At 47.5% G+C, this 17,243-nt stretch overlaps 1 protein-coding gene across 5 annotated transcripts in view; it reads right to left on the bottom strand.

The window, feature by feature from the left end:
* LOC147099493 (serine/threonine-protein phosphatase 6 regulatory subunit 3-like) overlaps positions 1-17,243 on the bottom strand; it is a 108,380-nt gene that overhangs the window by 54,012 nt on the left and 37,125 nt on the right. For all 5 annotated transcript variants that reach the window (XM_085969681.1, XM_085969678.1, XM_085969679.1 and 2 more), the window contains exons 3-7: positions 11,361-11,547; positions 7,123-7,260; positions 5,012-5,077; positions 1,276-1,388; positions 1,007-1,120 (exon numbers count right to left, since the gene is read on the bottom strand). In XM_085969681.1, coding sequence (XP_085825807.1) covers positions 1,007-1,120; positions 1,276-1,388; positions 5,012-5,077; positions 7,123-7,260; positions 11,361-11,547 — 618 coding nt within the window. The remainder of the gene's footprint in view (positions 1-1,006; positions 1,121-1,275; positions 1,389-5,011; positions 5,078-7,122; positions 7,261-11,360; positions 11,548-17,243) is intronic.

Genomic DNA, 17,243 nt, shown 5'->3' with positions numbered 1-17,243 from the left:
ATTTATATAGTACCTTTCATGACTACCGGACATCCCAAAGCGATCACAGCCCTCGATGCCTTTTGTGTCTAGAAATCTATCTATCTCCTTTTAAAATATATTCTTCTTGAAGTATAGTCACTGTTACAGTGTAGGAAACGTGGCAGCCAATTTGCACACAGCAAGCTCCCACAAACAGCAATACGATAATTACCAGATAATTTGTTTTAGTGATGCTGATTGAGGGATAAATATTGGCCAGGACACCGGGGATAACTTCCCTGCTCTTCGAAATAGTGCCCTCGGATCTTTTACGTCCACCTGAGAGAACAGACGGGGTCTCGGTTTAACGTCTCAACCGAAAGACAGCACCTCCGACAGTGCAGCGCTCCCTCAGCACTGCACTGGGAGTGTCGGCCTAGATTTTTGTGCTCAAGTCTCTGGAGTGGGTCTTGAACCCACAACCTTCTGACTCAGAGGCGAAGGTGCTGCCCACTGAGCCACGGCTGACAGTATGATGAGCTCTGTAAATGCAAGCATCAGGAGCATAAGCAGCGACGTCTTTCAACCACATTGCAAATCAAGCCAGGTAGCTCCCCAAAGGAATCACTCTGCAATCCAGAGCCATACAGACCAGCTGGTCCCGGGTTTGATTTATGATCTCTGCCGAATTAACTTGCTGCATCAGTCAGGACAGTGGTGTAAATTGCTTCCATCCTCCACCCCAGGCTAGGGGGGTGAAATCAGCAAGGGTTCTTCCTCCTGATTGCTTACATGATCTATATGCATAAAAAAAATATAAAACAAAACTGACAACTCAATGTGGTCAAATCCTATGAATTTGTGCTCAAGTATATCTTTAGGCCAAGTGATTAAGCACGCTGCAACTTCCCACGCATTTCTACACTTACTGTGTGTAGTGCAGTTTGCTGCCCAAGTACTGCATTAAAAATCCTGGAGGCAGTAAAGATGCTGGTTTCAGAGCAATGAGTCACTAGCCGTGCCTTCTGTTTTTAAGCACACTTACCGGGGTCTGCGTGTTTCCAACAGCGTCAGCAGTACCTGGATCCCGTTAACGATCACCGACTCATCCTTCTCACCCTCAAACATGTTGCCAAGAAGCTGCTCGATGGTCTCCTGTCTGGGGGGGGGGGGGGGGGGGGGGGGGGGGGTGAATCAAACGGAGATTGTGATCAGAAAACAAAACATCCTTTGCAGCCATCCAGCTGTACGGAATCCTGAAAAAGTTCACCTCATCCACAAATTCAAAAGAAAAAAAAAAATCACTAGACTCACTTCTCGAGCGTGGCCAGCAGCTGGTCTGGTTCGGGACTGTCCTGAATCTGAATCATTTGTTCTCGGCTTAACCGGATAATGTCACACAGAGACTGAGATGCATTAGAGTGTTGCTGGGTTGAGGGAAGCGGGGGGGGGGAGAAAAAAAAAACCCACGATTAAGCCCTTCAAATTCATGACGTTATACAGTATTTTTTTTTTACCAAGATTGCATTTATATACTGCCCTATAGTCCTCAAGACATCCTAAAGCGCTTTGCAATCAATGGAATGCTTTTGAAGCCCAGTCACTGTTGGGTAGGTAAGTACGGTAAATGTGGCCGCCAATTTGTGCACACGAGGAATGACCAGCTACATGCTTTTTTGGGGGGGTCTGGTGAATGAGGGAGGAATTCTGGGCCAGGACAATGGGAGAACTTCCGGCTCTTCTTCCAAGAGTATAATGGGATCTTTTAACACTCACCTGAATAGGCAGATGGGACTTCGGGGCTTCAGTTTAACACCTAATCCGATAGATGGCACCTCTGACAATACAGCATTTCCTCAGCGCGGTACGGAAGTGTCAGCCTAGATTACGTGCTCAAATCTGTAGTGGGCCTTGAACTTGTGGCCTTCTGACTCAGTGGCAAGAGTGCTACCAAGCTAGACACAGTCTGGCATAGCTGAAGGGGTCTGCTCCAGAGGGTACAAGACCCTTGCGATACATAGCTTAAAATTCTCCCCAGACAGTCCAAGTTTTGGACAAAATCCCATTTCTCCCCATATGGAGGAAACTTTGGTTTATCCGGAGGTTAACTGTCCGGAATGCTTGAGCCGCCGGCAAAAATCAGGAGCCGTTTCGTTAGGTTTTTTTTCTTTTCGTTGCTTTTTTCTCAACAGTCAGGCTCTGCAAGGTCTCGCTGAAGCTGTTGCTAAGCTACAGAGACGCTTGCAAGGTACGGCCGACTGTTTAGAAGCTGTTGCTAAGCAACAGGGTTTGTTGCCAGATACGGAGCTCAAAATCTCCGTATGTTTCAACATTAGCGCTGGTTTGTCCGGCAGTTTTGATGGGACGGCAACAGCTCGGTCCCGTCGGTGCCGGATAGGACAAAGTTTCCTGTAGTATTAAAATTACATGATTGTTATACTTTAACACTGTGAAACTAGGACACTCGAAGGGGAAAAAAAAATTAAAACTAATTAGGAGGCACCATTTATAGTGTTATATCAGATCATGAAAAATACCAAGTCATCTTTCCAAAATAGAGGGTGAATTTCAGAATAGAGATTCGAGATACACAGTGCTGCCAAGATGACGCGGCCAGATTAGCCCTTTGATTTTCAGATACCAGGCCTCTGGCCTCAGAACAAAGGGCCCACGATCACACCCAATACCCAATTTACCCAGACAGAGCTTTGAAGAAGTTTCAGTCTATTTTTTTTTCCATAAGTGGACTTTTTTAACCTGAAACTCTGAGCGAGAGGCAGAGATGGCTAGGACCCGTGGTAAATCTACAAAGAACTGACAGGGCTAGGCAGACTGGGTGCAGGGAGGATGTTTCCCCTGGCTGGGGGGGTCGAGAACGAGAGGTCACAGTCTCAGGATACGGGGTAGGACATTTAGGACTGAGATGAGGAGAAATTTCTTCACTCAGAGGGTGGTGAACCTGTGGAATTCTCTACCACAGAAGGCTGTGGAGGCCAAGTCACTGAATATATTTAAGAAGGAGATAGATAGATTTCTAGACACAAAAGGCATCAAGGGGTATGGGGAGAGAGCGGGAATATGATATTGAGATAGAGGATCAGCCATGATCATATTGAATGGTGGAGCAGGCTCGAAGGGCCGAATGGCCTACTCCTGCTCCGATTTTTCTATGTTTCTAACTGTGGTATATCTGGCCATGGTGTTTAAGCAGATGAGAGTGAGATAGTCCCCCCCTCCCAATTCCAAACTACGCTACAGAAACACATGAACAGGTCACTGTTACCATGGGTATCTGGAAAAGGTGGTTTTTCAAGTGGAAAGTTCAGTATTCTCAATGAAAGACGATTATTACTGTCTCTTTGTGTGGGATGTCGCAATAAGACGCCCCCAAATAGCCTCGTGGAACACCACTGCTTGGCACAGACCAGAAGTTCTCGGGTTCGATTACTCATTCGTGCAGAATTGGCGACCTCACCTGGGGAAGCACCGGGGGGGGGGGGGGGGGGGCGGTAGTACAGTACACTCAGTGGCCTGACTGCTGTGGAAGGGGGGGGGGGGGGAAAGCAGCCAGAATTCCTGTTTATGATTGCTCTCCACATCCTGTGATTTCCCCTTCCCTCCTCTCCCACCTCCAAATCAGATAGCTCTGGGCTCAGACTGAAGAATGACCTCTTACTGGAGGCCTACCAGTGTTTCCAGAACCATACAAGTCATACGTTCAGTAGGAGGACAGGAGGGTGGTAGAATAATAAAGGAACGTGGCACATTATGCTGATCGCAATTTGAAACTCGGTGCAAAGCTATTCGCCACTCCAAAGAAAAGGACAAGTCTGCGTTATTCCCCTTTCCTCGCCTGAAGGCATTCAACTCCGGCTGTACCTCAAATCAAACGGCAATTCTTCATCAGTAAGCCGAGACAGCAATTTGACATCAACACATCAACAAGGGGGGCACGGTGGCATAGTGGTTAGCACTGTTGCCTCACAGCGCCAGGGACCCGGGTTCAAATCCAGCCTCGGGCGACTGTCTGTGTGGAGTTTGCACATTCTCCCTGTGTCTGCGTGGGTTTCCTCCGGGTGCTCCGGATTCCTCCCACAGTCCAAAGATGTGCGGGTTAGGTTGATTTGGCTATGATAAATTGACCCTTAGTGTTAGGGGATTAAATACGTGGGGTTACGGGGATAGGGTGGGATATGTGTCAGTGCAGGCTCGATGGGCCGAAATGGCCTCTATCTGCATTGTGGGGATTCTGTGATATCCATACTTTCCAGATGAACAGTAATCCCAACAGGGAATAGCTAATTCTCAAACAGACCAGGAATCAAGCACGGGCTCTTCTTGCTGCTTCTTTGAGCTGAGAAATGTGTTCATTTGAAAGCGGAGAACTTGCAGAGCCGCAGCAATTTATGCAGAAACTTTTAATTATACAGGGTCCCTACATTATTTTTAAAGTAAGGATTCTTAATGCTGCTGAAAAAAAAACCCAGATCTACTAGTTGAAAATGTGACAGGTTAGCTTTTTAAAATCGAGTCCTTTGGATAAAAAGGCTTCGGCATCTGTGAATCTTGCATCTTTATGCAAGACTTCATGCCGTGGTTGCTTTGTAAGCACTTGGGAATTGTTGGTAATATCTTTACCCACGCGGTCTGATAATCCTTGGATTTTTTTTTTTTTTTTTTTTTTTTTTTTTTAAAGGGCGGGGGGGGTGGCAACTTCAATTCGACATTGTGAAGCTTCTTTAAAAATAGAAAGCCCTGCCCACAGAATGAACCGTTTGTGGCCACCTTCACACCGAGGTGCAGGCCAATCCTTTGAGACCAGTGGCACCTTGTGCGAGATGATCCAATTCCCAGTCAGACAGGAATCCAACATCACTTCTAAAGTGCAGTGCGCGTTCCATCAAAGACAACATTCTCTTCAAAATATTGATGGCATAATGGGCTTAGCAGTAAAATGGCTCCGAGTAATTTAGCAGCTAGTCAACACGAAGGAATTGGCTGGTCAGCTTATTCTCCGTTTCCTGAGCTTTTATGGGATGCTTGCACTTACATCCTCATCTTTGGAACGGTGGATCATCTCGATGAGTCTCTGGATGATTTTCTCCTCGTTCAGCCACTGTTGAAACACAGAAGTGATTAGAGATGAAGAGTGTAGCTCCAGGACAATAACTGAACTCACACCTCCCCTTCCCCCCCCCCCGCCCCCCCCCAAACGCAAGGACAACCCCGTGTCACAGAATGGTGCAACCTGGATTCACACGCTCACATTCTCCACACGGGCAGCTCCTGATCGTAGAATCAGACAGCACAGGAGGCCGCCATTCGGCCCATCGTGCCTGCGCTGGCCCTTTGAAAGAGCCATCAAATTAATCCCACTCCCTGGATCTCTCCCCATAACCCTGCATTTATTCCCCCCTTCAAGTATTTATCCAATTCCCTTGTGAAAGTTACTATTGAATCTGCTTCCACCGCCCTATCAGGTAGTGCTTTCCAAATCATCTCTCAAGAAAGGCGAGTAAACCTAGGCCAGTCTATACTTAATAATTCTAGTTAATTTAGCTTTTTTGTTTGCTAATTAGACTACTTAATCAGGAAGCGCATTCATCTAAATTGTGATATAATACTAAATGTTATAAAAGATATGGTGCCTCAGTATCTCCCTTGGAGAGAAATCTGTACAATTACTGGTATTTCAGTCCCTCCTTCAGGAGGATATCTTCATACTTACAGGTGTCTCTCAGTCTCCACCCTCAGAGATACCTCTGCCTTGATTGGTGTCGCTCAGTCCCTCTCACAGGGTGATATCTATACACTGACTGGGTCTCTCAGTCCCTCTCACAGGGTGATATCTATACACTGACTGGGTCTCTCAGTCCCTCTCACAGGGTGATATCTGTACACTGACTGGGTCTCTCAGTCCCTCTCACAGGGTGATATCCGTACACTGACTGGGTCTCTCAGTCCCTCTCTCACAGGGTGATATCTGTACACTGACTGGGTCTCTCAGTCCCTCTCACAGGGTGATATCTATACACTGACTGGGTCTCTCAGTCCCTCTCACAGGGTGATATCTGTACACTGACTGGGTCTCTCAGTCCCTCTCACAGGGTGATATCTATACACTGACTGGGTCTCTCAGTCCCTCTCACAGGGTGATATCTATACACTGACTGGGTCTCTCAGTCCCTCTCACAGGGTGATATCTATACACTGACTGGGTCTCTCAGTCCCTCTCACAGGGTGATATCTATACACTGACTGGGTCTCTCAGTCCCTCTCACAGGGTGATATCTATACACTGACTGGGTCTCTCAGTCCCTCTCACAGGGTGATATCTGTACACTGACTGGGTCTCTCAGTCCCTCTCACAGGGTGATATCTGTACACTGACTGGGTCTCTCAGTCCCTCTCACAGGGTGATATCTGTACACTGACTGGGGGTCTCAGTCCCTCTCACAGGGTGATATCTGTACACTGACTGGGTCTCTCAGTCCCTCTCACAGGGTGATATCTGTACACTGACTGGGGTCTCTCAGTCCCTCTCACAGGAAGATATCTGTACACTGACTGGGTCTCTCAGTCCCTCTCACAGGGTGATATCTGTACACTGACTGGGGTCTCTCAGTCCCTCTCACAGGGTGATATCTGTACACTGACTGGGGTCTCTCAGTCCCTCTCACAGGGTGATATCTATACACTGACTGGGGTCTCTCAGTCCCTCTCACAGGGTGATATCCGTACACTGACTGGGGGTCTCAGTCCCTCTCACAGGGTGATATCTGTACACTGACTGGGTCTCTCAGTCCCGCTCTCAAGGAGTCCATTTCATTGCTTTCTTTGCAACAATATTTACAAGTTATATTGCATTCCAGGAATGACGAGGGACACCAAAGGCCAGTATCTGCTGGGTGAATTCCCCTCCCCATTCACGATAATCAGATACTCGACACAAACAGTCTACTTCCTGGAACAAGGGCGAACTGTGCGACACACCAAGCAAGATGTCACGATGGGCGGAGGCACAGTTTCCACCTCTCTGCACTGATTCAGGAGAAGCGCTGCACGAGCAGCTGGGTCCAGAAGGCAGTGAGGGACACGTCTCGAGGAGCTGAAGGCAGCATAAAACAAAAAATCAGCAGCGAAACAGGCAAAGCAACTTACATTCAGCACGTCCTGCCTGAGTTGGGGCTGCTCCACGCACGTGAGAAGCCGAAGTAGGAGGTCCATAATGGCCGAGGTTCCTATGTGTTTCAACAACAAGCCTACAAAATCATCCTTCTTTCGTAGAAAATCCACTATCTGCCAAAAAGAAAAGCAAAAGTGTGGAAAACTGTCTTTAAACACAGCCTAGCAAGTGTGTTATCATTTTAGTAAAGGCTGTAACAAAACCTCTTCACCCTTCCTGCAATGCATTTATCACAAGTAGGATGGAGTTTCTATTCCCCCCTCTCCCTCCACTTTTCAGTGTTTTGACCAAATTTGGGCCGTTTCTTACGCAGCAATTGAAGTTCACATTTTTTTGTTGTTGCAGTCAATGCTGAATCAAATATTAGTACCGACAGGGTTTAAGAGGTTACGAGTGGATTGTGCCCAAAACACTAAAATAATGCTGACGTGGACTTGTTCTGTGGTTTTAATGAACTGTAACATTTCACAAAAGGTTCTCTTAATTCACTGAAGAAAAATTCTGAACTTGCAGCGAGCTGAAAATCTCTCACAACGAGAAAGGAATTTTAATTGCAAAGACTTCTTTTTTAATGCATGTTTATTTCGCTAAACTCAGAGTCTCTAATTAGAGGCATTATACCGCGCTGATGCAGTAACATAATGACATGCATCTCGTGAGCAGAGCACCCATCAGGAAACACAAAAGTAAACAGACAGTAACTGTTTTCCTTCAGGTCTTGGCACTCGCTGCATTGGTATAACCCTGTCAATTTGGGTTAAAAATGCGCTTATCCTAGTTTAAAAGTGACCCGAGAAAGAGATAATAAAAATGTACACTGACACCAACGCTAACCTTTCACGGTGGGTTAATATTTAACCACAAAACTCCTATCATTGTTTTTTTGGCAAGCAAAATCTCGGCACGCGTCAAGCCGATAATCAAATACGAGTCAGCATAACTTAAATGTTGCTTGCTGTGGCTCAGTGGGTAGCACTCTCGCCTCTGAGTCAGAAGGTCGTGGGTTCAAGTCCCACTCCAGAGACTTGAGCACAAAAATCTAGGCTGACAATCCAGTGCAGTGCTGAGGGAGTGCCGCACTGTCGGATGTGCCGTCTTTCAGATGAGACGTTAAACCGAGGCCCCGTCTGCTCTCTCAGGTGGACGTAAAAGATCCCACGGCGGCACTACAGGAAACTCTCGTTTAAACGGCACCTAAATATCCGGAATTCTCTATTAACCGGCAAAATTCATACTCCGAAAACAACACCTCAATAACCGGCAATGTTGCCGCGTCCGAGTCTCCCGCGGTGGCCGAGTTAGTCAGTGGGGGCAGTTCCCCAAACTGCCACTACTCGGCTTCTTGGCGCTGTCGGAAGTCCGAACACCTCAATAACAGGAGTCTGACTCTCCCGCGCTGCCGGTAGTCTCTTCCGATCCGAGTTATGGATTACCCTCAACTGGCAGCACTGTACAATCAAGCATCTTCCACCATCCATTTAACACAACATTCTGTGAGTACCCAATTATACTGCACATTTCTTGATTTTTTTTATTTTTGTTTGTTAAAAATAGTCTCGGTAGATAACCCTCTCCGTTATCCGGAATTTTTAATCAACTGGCAGCATCCCGGTCCCGTCGGTGCCGGATACGAAAGAGTTTCCTGTATTTTGAAGAGGAGCTAGGGAGTTCTCCCCGGTGTCCTGGCCAATATTTATCCCTCAACCAATATCACAAACAGATGATCTTGGTCATTATTACGTTGCTGTTTGTGGGAGCTTGCTGTGCGCAAATTGGCTGCCCAGCTTCCTACATTACAACAGTGACCACACTTCAAAAAGTACTTCATTGGCTGTAACGCGCTTTGCGATGTCTGGTGGTCACGAAAGGCGCTATAGAAATGCAAGTCTTTCTTTCCCAGATTCATAATTTTGATTAATTCATCCCGCTCCCCTTTTTCACTGTCTCAATCCCACATTAGCCATCTGGCTGCTCCTCAGCCACAATCTCCCAACTCACTGGGTTAGCCACATCTTCAGCTCTCGGCCTACTGCAAATACTCACGGGTGAGACTTGAGGTGGTATGCTGCCAACACACTGCACGGTAAAATGAAGGGCCGGGGGTTTGCTGTTCCCAATTTCAGCCAGACGTTAGGGGTGGGATACAGAATGGTACGGGGATAGGTTGGGCAGGGCAGAACCAGACTTAGCTGCAACACCGTGGCTGGCTGAATAACCAGGCAAAAAAAAACCTCACTCGTCTTAAGTTATCAAACAATGGCCACGTGAGCTGAGGAACGAAACGTCAGCATGAGTAAGTCATTCAGGAGGAAGGGAAAAATAAAAAGTGCCAAAGAAATATTGGCGCTCTTTTGTCTCGAGCTTGCTTTGCTCCCCCACACTCCCATGGGTATTCTCTCTCTCCCGGGGGCTTAGTGAATTATGCACCATCTCCAGCCAAGATGACAGGTGGACAACCTGCTCCATACTTCCACCGATCCCTTTCTGAAACCAAACTGCATAGTTTTCCTTCCCTGTGGGGAAGTGCCTGGCCTCAGCATAGCCAACATCAGCAATTTAATATGTGGAGGCGTCCCCCTTGTGAGAATTGTTATGCTCATCAAGATTAGTGTTAGGGAATGGAGCACATTCCATTTGAGGCACTCAGTATCAGCAATTCTCTAATAACCGGCAAAATTCATACTCCGAAAACAGCACCTCAATAACCGGAAATGTTGCCGAGTCCGAGTCTCTCGCAGTGGCCGAGTTAGTCAGTGGGGGTAGTTCTTCAAACTGCCACTACTCGGCTTCTTGGCGCTGTCGGAAGTCTCTTCCGATCCGAACACCTCAATAACAGGGGTCTGACTCTCCCGCGCTGCCGGTAGTCTCTTCCGATCCGAGTTATGGATTACCCTCAACTGGCAGTACTGTGCTTGCTAATCTACAAAGGCTTCCAGATTGCCAACACCTCAATTTTAAAATTCTCCTCCTACTGTTCAAATCCCTCCAAGGCCTCGTTCCTCCCCATCTCTGTAACTTCCTCCAGTCCTACAATTCTGGGTCAGGTATTACAGATTTAGATGCATCTATCTCTGCCACAATGTTCTTCAGTCTCGACCTCAGATAACCACCCCTATTGTGGAGGTGTAGCATTTATCAGTTTCTTACATCGGTCATCCTGTGGCCTGTGAGGCTGTCAACTTGGTCAAATTAGGAGCCGTTTGGTTTTACGGTCCCATGCCCAACAAGGAACTAGGTTGAGACCGAACACATTTTCACACAGGATTTTAGTCGGCAGAGTTGCATCTCATCAGTCTGGGCTGGAGCTCAATCCAGATCCCAGTGGTGAAAGGCTGGTGTCTGCCTGCTTCCGGACCCTCCGCCCAAAAATTCCCTTTCTCACAGGGAGACAGGAGAAGGAAACACAATCCGCATAACACACTTTAAATTACACAGGTCAACTGCTCTTTCCACTGATCCAACTATTCCAGTCCTCTCCTGGCTGGCCGCCCATCATCCACTTACTCTGCTGCCTGTATCCCAACTCGCACTGTCCCTTTCACCCATAAGCCCTGTGCTTGCTAATCTACAAAGGCTTCCAGATTGCCAACACCTCAATTTTAAAATTCTCATCCTACTGTTCAAATCCCTCCAAGGCCTCGTTCCTCCCCATCTCTGTAACTTCCTCCAGTCCTACAACCCTCCGAGAACTCTGCGTTCCAACTCTGGACTCTAGTGCATCGCTCAGTTCCTTCGTTCCACCATTGCCTTCAGTCATCTAGGCCCCAACCCTCTTCGCCTCAAGGCCTCTCTCTCCTCCTTTAAGACGCCGCTTAAAACCTACCTCTTTGACCAAGCCTTTGGTCACCTTTACCAGTGTCTCCTTCTTTGGCTCAATGTCAATTTGTGTCTGATTGCCAATGCTCCCTCTAAGCTGCGCGGCCACGCAGTAATGGGAAAGCTCCCACGCGGGCTGCTCACCAGCTTCTCCATTGTAAATACCGGAAATTTAAAGGGACCGCGCACTAAAAGAAACAGGCCATGCAGAACAAAGCGCATCTTACAAGAAACATTGCTGATTATGCTCCTGTGAAGCACCCTGGGACATTTTACTATGTTAAAGGCGCGATATAAATGCAGGTAGTTGTTGTTGATCTGGACGCTACAACCATCTTCCAACCCCTGCAGCACACCAAAGAGTGGAACATTCAGCTCATTTAAAAAAATAATGTACCTGTTCGCTCTTCCTGTTGATGAGGATGCCCATTACTTTACTGAAGAAGCTTGCCAACAAAGGGTTAAGAACACTGTCATTTTGCAGGAAGGCATAGAGACGGCTCAACAACGACTCATCCTCGCCCAGTGCATCATTAACCTGTGTCACATCGGCTGTCAGGATCTCGCAGGATATATTAGGGTACCTGGAACAAGAGATTTAACAGGTAGGTTAAACATTCACACTGAAAGCCATTTACAGGAAACTCTCGATTTACCGGCACCTAAATAACCGGAAATCTCTTAACCGGCAAAATTCAGGAGTAGGTTCAGGTAAGTTTTACTTCATATTAGTGGCCATTCCTGGATCTGTGGCTGTGTAATCGGGCTTCCTGCACTTGTTGCTAAGCAACAGGGACGCTTAGTCTGTGGTCGGGGTTCTTGCACCTGTTGCTAAGCAACAGGGAAGCCTGGATTTGTTGCTGTGTACGGCGCTCTTGTACCTTTTAAACTATACCTCTCTGTAATCCGGACTTTTTGATAAACCAGCACCATGCCGGTCCCGGATAAAAAAAAGTTTCCTGTACTGTATTATAAAGTGGCATTTTCAGGGAAACGGATTCATTAGTGTTACTAGGATTTCAGTACAGTGCAATGGCGGGTGTGAAAAATGTTCATTCTGAACGCACCCAGCAATGCAATTATGCGCCTCATCTTTCCAAACAGGGGTCGGTGTCTGAAGAGAGCATTTTGAGTTACACAACACAAGGGTGAAGTTCACAGAATCACAGAAACCCCACAGTGCAGGTAGAGGCCATTTCGGCCCATCGAGCCTGCACCGACACATATCCCACCCGATCCCTGTAACCCCTACACCAACACATATCCCACCCTATCCCCGTAACCCCACGTATTTAATCCCCCTAACACTAAGGGTCAATTTATCATAGCCAATCAACCTAACCCGCACATCTTTGGACTGTGGGAGGAAACCGGAGCACCCGGAGAAAACCCACGCAAACACGGGGAGAATGTGCAAACTCCACACAGACAGTCACCCGAGGCCGGATTCGAACCCGGGTCTCTGGCGCTGTGAGGCAACAGTGCTAACCACTATGCCACCGTGCTGGTGATTACAAGTCTGTAACCGGTAGCGGTAGAGATGGTTAACAATTTAAGACAGTAAATGATCACACAAGAAGAGCATTACACAAAATTGAAGTGTATTAGCTTAAGCGCAGCTTCCTTCCCCCCCCCCAAAAGAGCACATTGGTACCAATATGATAGATAAGCCGGGTAACAACACTAATTGGATGGTATGATAGCAAAATACTGCAGATGCTGGAAATCCAAAATAACAACAGAAAATGCTGAAAAAACTCAGCAGGCCAGGCAACATCCGTGGAGAGAAAAACAGAGTAAACGTTTCGGGTCGAAACCCTTCGTCAAGACTGAAAAAACACAGGAAATGAAACAGATTAAAAGGCCAGTTTGGGGGCTGGGAAATGGGAATGAGAGAACAAAAGAGAAGTGAAGAGACATTAAGAGGTATTCAAAACCAGACGAGATGGTGATAGGACTAGTGGAGACAAAAGACGGCTCTAGATTAGGTGTGAAATGCGCTGGCAGAATGGGAGACAGCTGCCATGTGGGAGAGAGAGAAAAAAGGTAGGGAAGGCCAAAACAAAGGTGTGGATAAAGAATAAGTAAAAATGTAATAGGGGCCGAGGTTATGATCTGAAATTGTTGAACTCGATATTGAGTCCGGAAGGCTGTAAAGTGCCTAATCGGAAGATGAGGTGCTGTTCCTCGAGCTTACGCCGAGCTTCCGTGGAACAATGCAAAAGCCCGAGTACGGTGAGGTCTGAGTGGGAATGGGGCGGTGAATTAAAATGACAGGCAACCGGAAGCTCGGGGTCATCCTTACGGACAGCTGTAACACTGTCAGCACTTTGAGATCAAGTTCAGCACATCATATTATATTCAACAACACGAATTGTTCTGGTGAATCCGAAACTTTACAAAGGATTAACATCCTCTCTGTGGATATCGTACACGCCCTGCATTAAGGCACAAGAATACTCAGAACTCAATGCAATCGAGACACCAGTAGTGTGGGAGAGTATATATCTTCTATCTCTCCAGCACTGCAAGGTGAGTGTGCATGCAAGAGAAAGAGCGAGCTAGCTTTAAATCACTACTGAACTGAAATTTTAGGTTAATTTTGTGCTCATGAGGGATGGTAATCCAATGTTCCCTGTAAACTGCGTGGCCGCGCAGCCTGCTCACTGACTTTTAAATGGGGAAAAACCCCGCATGCACAGTATTTTGAATAGGTCGCGCCCCCCCCACCCCCCAAAAAGAATTAAAGGGAACATTGCTGGCAATGGAACACTGTCAGCACTTTGAGATCAAGTTGAGAGCATCATATTACATTCAACATAAAGCCCTCTTCGCACTGCTCCATCAACCACGCCCCAGTCAACCACACCATGGGTTACAAGCAGAGTAAACCTCGCTCTCCTACTCCATGAAGTACTCGGAGGCTAGATGACACGCGAAGCTGCCTCTGCACTGTTCCAGAGACCTGCTTTAGCCCACTACAGCACCAATGAGAGACTGCAACTGGGTTGAAACAAGTACTTTTCTACCAATTTTAATTTTAAGGAGGTTGCAAATAAATAAAGCAGAAGCCCATTTTTTTTGCGGCATATCAGATTAAGATGAACTCTGAATTCAGGAGCTAAATTTCCTCCCACGAGCTCCCTGATGGTTTAGTAGGTAAAGGTTTCACCCACTGTAAAACTGAATCTCACAGAACAGGAAAGCCCAGGGTTCGATTGCTGCTCTATGCCGAGTTTTCTAGCTTCAGACAGGGAGACAGTTGGGCCAGCAGGAACTCGGTGTGGAGAGGAATGGGGGGGGGGCGAAAGGGCGGGGGGGGGGGGGGGGGCGCGGAGGGGGGGATAGAAATCAGCCTGTAGCTCCCCCCCTCCCTTGTCATGATCAATGTGACCCCTGACAGAAAATCCAGTCACGTTGATGCCCGGTCGAACTGGTATTGGGCTCAGCTCTGATCTCATCTCCCACACAGTCATACAGCCGGCAGACACTCTTGTGAGCAGGCTCACAGAACCATGCAGCACAGGAGGCAGCCATTTGGCCCGTCGTGCCTCTGCCGGCTCTTTGAATGCGCTATCCAATTAGTTCCACTCCCCCCCCCGCCCCCCGCTCCTTCCTCATAGCCCTGCAAAATATTTCCTTTTAAAGTATTTATCCATTTCCCTTTTGAAAAAGTTACGATTGAATCTGCTTCCACTCTTTCAAGCAGATCAGATCATAACTCACACATGAAGACTGGCCACTTTGGGGAAGACAGCTAGAGGTGAAATGTAGAAACCAAACTAGAACTGTTCCTTTTACCGGTCGGATGCACTGAATCAGAATGCAGAGGCTTCATTTTAATTCTAATTCTCCGGATTCTCATTTTAATGCTCCGGACCACTCCCACTCTGACCTCGGCCTCCAACATTCTGTTCCAATGAAGCTCGAGGAACAGTACCTCATCTTTCTATTAGGCACTTTACAGCCTTCTGGACTCAACATGGGAGTTCAACAATTTCAGATCATAACCTCGGCCCCCATTTTTTCAGATGGCAGCTGTTGCTGGTGATTCTGTGATGGCCATTTACACCTCCTCTAGACCCGTCTTCTGTTTCTATACTTGTCCCATTACCATCTCCTTTCACCTCGCACCATCAACCCTTTTGTCGTTTAATCTCTCCTGCCTTCCGCCCTATCACAGACCTCCCCTTTTGTGTTCTTTCCTCCCCTCTCCCTGTCTTTGCCCTTGCTTAAAACCGGTTACATCTCTAACCTTCTCCAGTTCTGATGAAAGGTCATCGACATGAAATTTTAACTCTTGTTTCTCTCTCCACACGGATGCTGCCTGGCCTGCTGAGCAAAGTTCCCTGTAAGCTGCACAGCCAGCTTTTCAATGAGGAAAAACGGCATGTGCGCCGTATGTTGAATGGCCTTCACAGCCCCATAATATTTATTTCAATATCTGCCCCTATCTACTGATATTTACGTCAGGTAGCTGCAGATGGTCGCAACAGTAACAAATGTTTCCCAGCCGCCTGAGCTGTGTGTGTCCAATGAGCCATTTGGGAATGATTCAGATTCAGATTCGATTTATTTGCCATATGTAACAAGTACAATGGAATGCTTGTTCCCCGTCGGGACGTGTCAGCTATACACACAGCGCCGCGTTCAGAGTCAATACAATGGCTTCCCGTGGCAGTGGGAGCACGATGTCCCTCAGCCGCTCCGTCCTCCTCCTCACTGTTGCCGGCTCCACGTGTGGTGGCCTGCTTCTCCCGCTCTGACCACCATGCCCGGCTCCCCTCCTCCCATCCGGACTGCGAGTTACCCGAAATGGAGCTGCCGGCCGACGTGCTGCAGCGTGTCGTGAGTCCTTCTTCTTCTACCTACCTCCTTCATTAAAAATATAGCCCTTTTAACCCAGCGCTGCACTTCACTGCTACGTGCCCAGGTAGCCAGCAGTGATGCAACAGGTCAAAGGATTTATTGCGAAACGGTGCACTGAAACACTGCATGACTAACAATATTGTGCAATGCTGCCACAGTTCCAACGAACTCTGGATTTGTAGAATACAAGCAGATTCTGGGCTTCAGATCAGCAGCAGAGTTTTCAACCTAGAATATATGTGCGCGCGCGCGTGTTGGAGGGTACAAAACTGCTCTATTTTTTGCCCAAGCCAATGCACTAGTCCCAGTTATAAAAAGAAAATACCATTATTTTCTTCCTTTCTTTTTCAACAACAACTTGGATTTATAAAGCGCCTTTAACGTAGTAAAATGTCACAGGAGCGATTATCAAACAATATTTGACCCGGAGCCATGTTAAGAGATTAGGACAGGTGACCAAAAGGTAGGTTTTAAGGAGTGTCTTAGAGGAGAGAGAGGCGGAGGCGCGGAGAGGTTTAGGGAGGGAATTTCAGGGCTTAGAGCCTTGGCAGCTAAAGGCACGGCTGCCAATGGTGGAGCGATTAAAATCGCAGATGCTCAAGAGGCCAGAATTTCATCCCCACCCCCCCCCCCCCACCGTTATGGGAAATACGTGACTAGGAAGGGCGTGACCAGCTCTAAGGCCTGTGCCACAACCCTCTAAAGGCAAGGTATGCAAAACAACTTTTCTCTCAATCCCCTCGTTCTCCTCCCCCTTCCACCAGGGAGGTGTCCCTGCTCCACTTGGAGCCTCCTCACAATGCTGTTGCGCTCATGAACTCGACCACAGCCCACTTTTAGTACCAGGATATATTTAAGGTATTAGGTTTTTGAAAACTGCTGCTTTCAAAACCAACAAAATTTGCTACTAATGGGTCATTTTGGCTCACTTGGCCTCTGAGGCCACTTCAGCCTCAGACACATGGTCATGGGTTCAAGCCCCACTCCAGGACTTCACCACTTCAAGGCCAACACTTCAGTGCAGTACGGAGGGAATGCTGTATTATTGGAGGCACCACCTTTCAAACAAGACTTTAAACCAAAGCACCGTCTACCTGCTCAGGTGGGTGTAAAAGATCCCATGGCATTATTTGAAGAACAGCAGGCAGCTCGCTCACTGACCTGGACAACATTCATCCCGCAGCCAACAGATGACCTGGTCGTACATCTCACTGCTGTTTGTGGGAAGTTGCTTAAATTGGCCGGCATGTCCGCCTACGTAACAATAGTGACTGCACTTCAAAAGTATTTCATTGGGTGTAAAGCGGTCAAAATGACGAGGCATTGCAGTCTTTGGGACAGTATTGGTCTCGTGTGTTGAAACATGACACTGTGTGCCTGCAGAAGGAATGCAAGGCACCTGAATGAAAGG

The sequence above is a fragment of the Somniosus microcephalus genome, chromosome 28 (genome assembly GCF_052327205.1).
Source record: "Somniosus microcephalus isolate GS21.2 chromosome 28, FLI_Smic_1.0, whole genome shotgun sequence".
In the NCBI taxonomy this organism is placed as follows: Eukaryota; Metazoa; Chordata; class Chondrichthyes; order Squaliformes; family Somniosidae; genus Somniosus; species Somniosus microcephalus.
The sequence above is the reverse complement of the archived record's forward strand: the minus strand, read 5'-3'. Positions and strand labels throughout refer to the sequence as shown.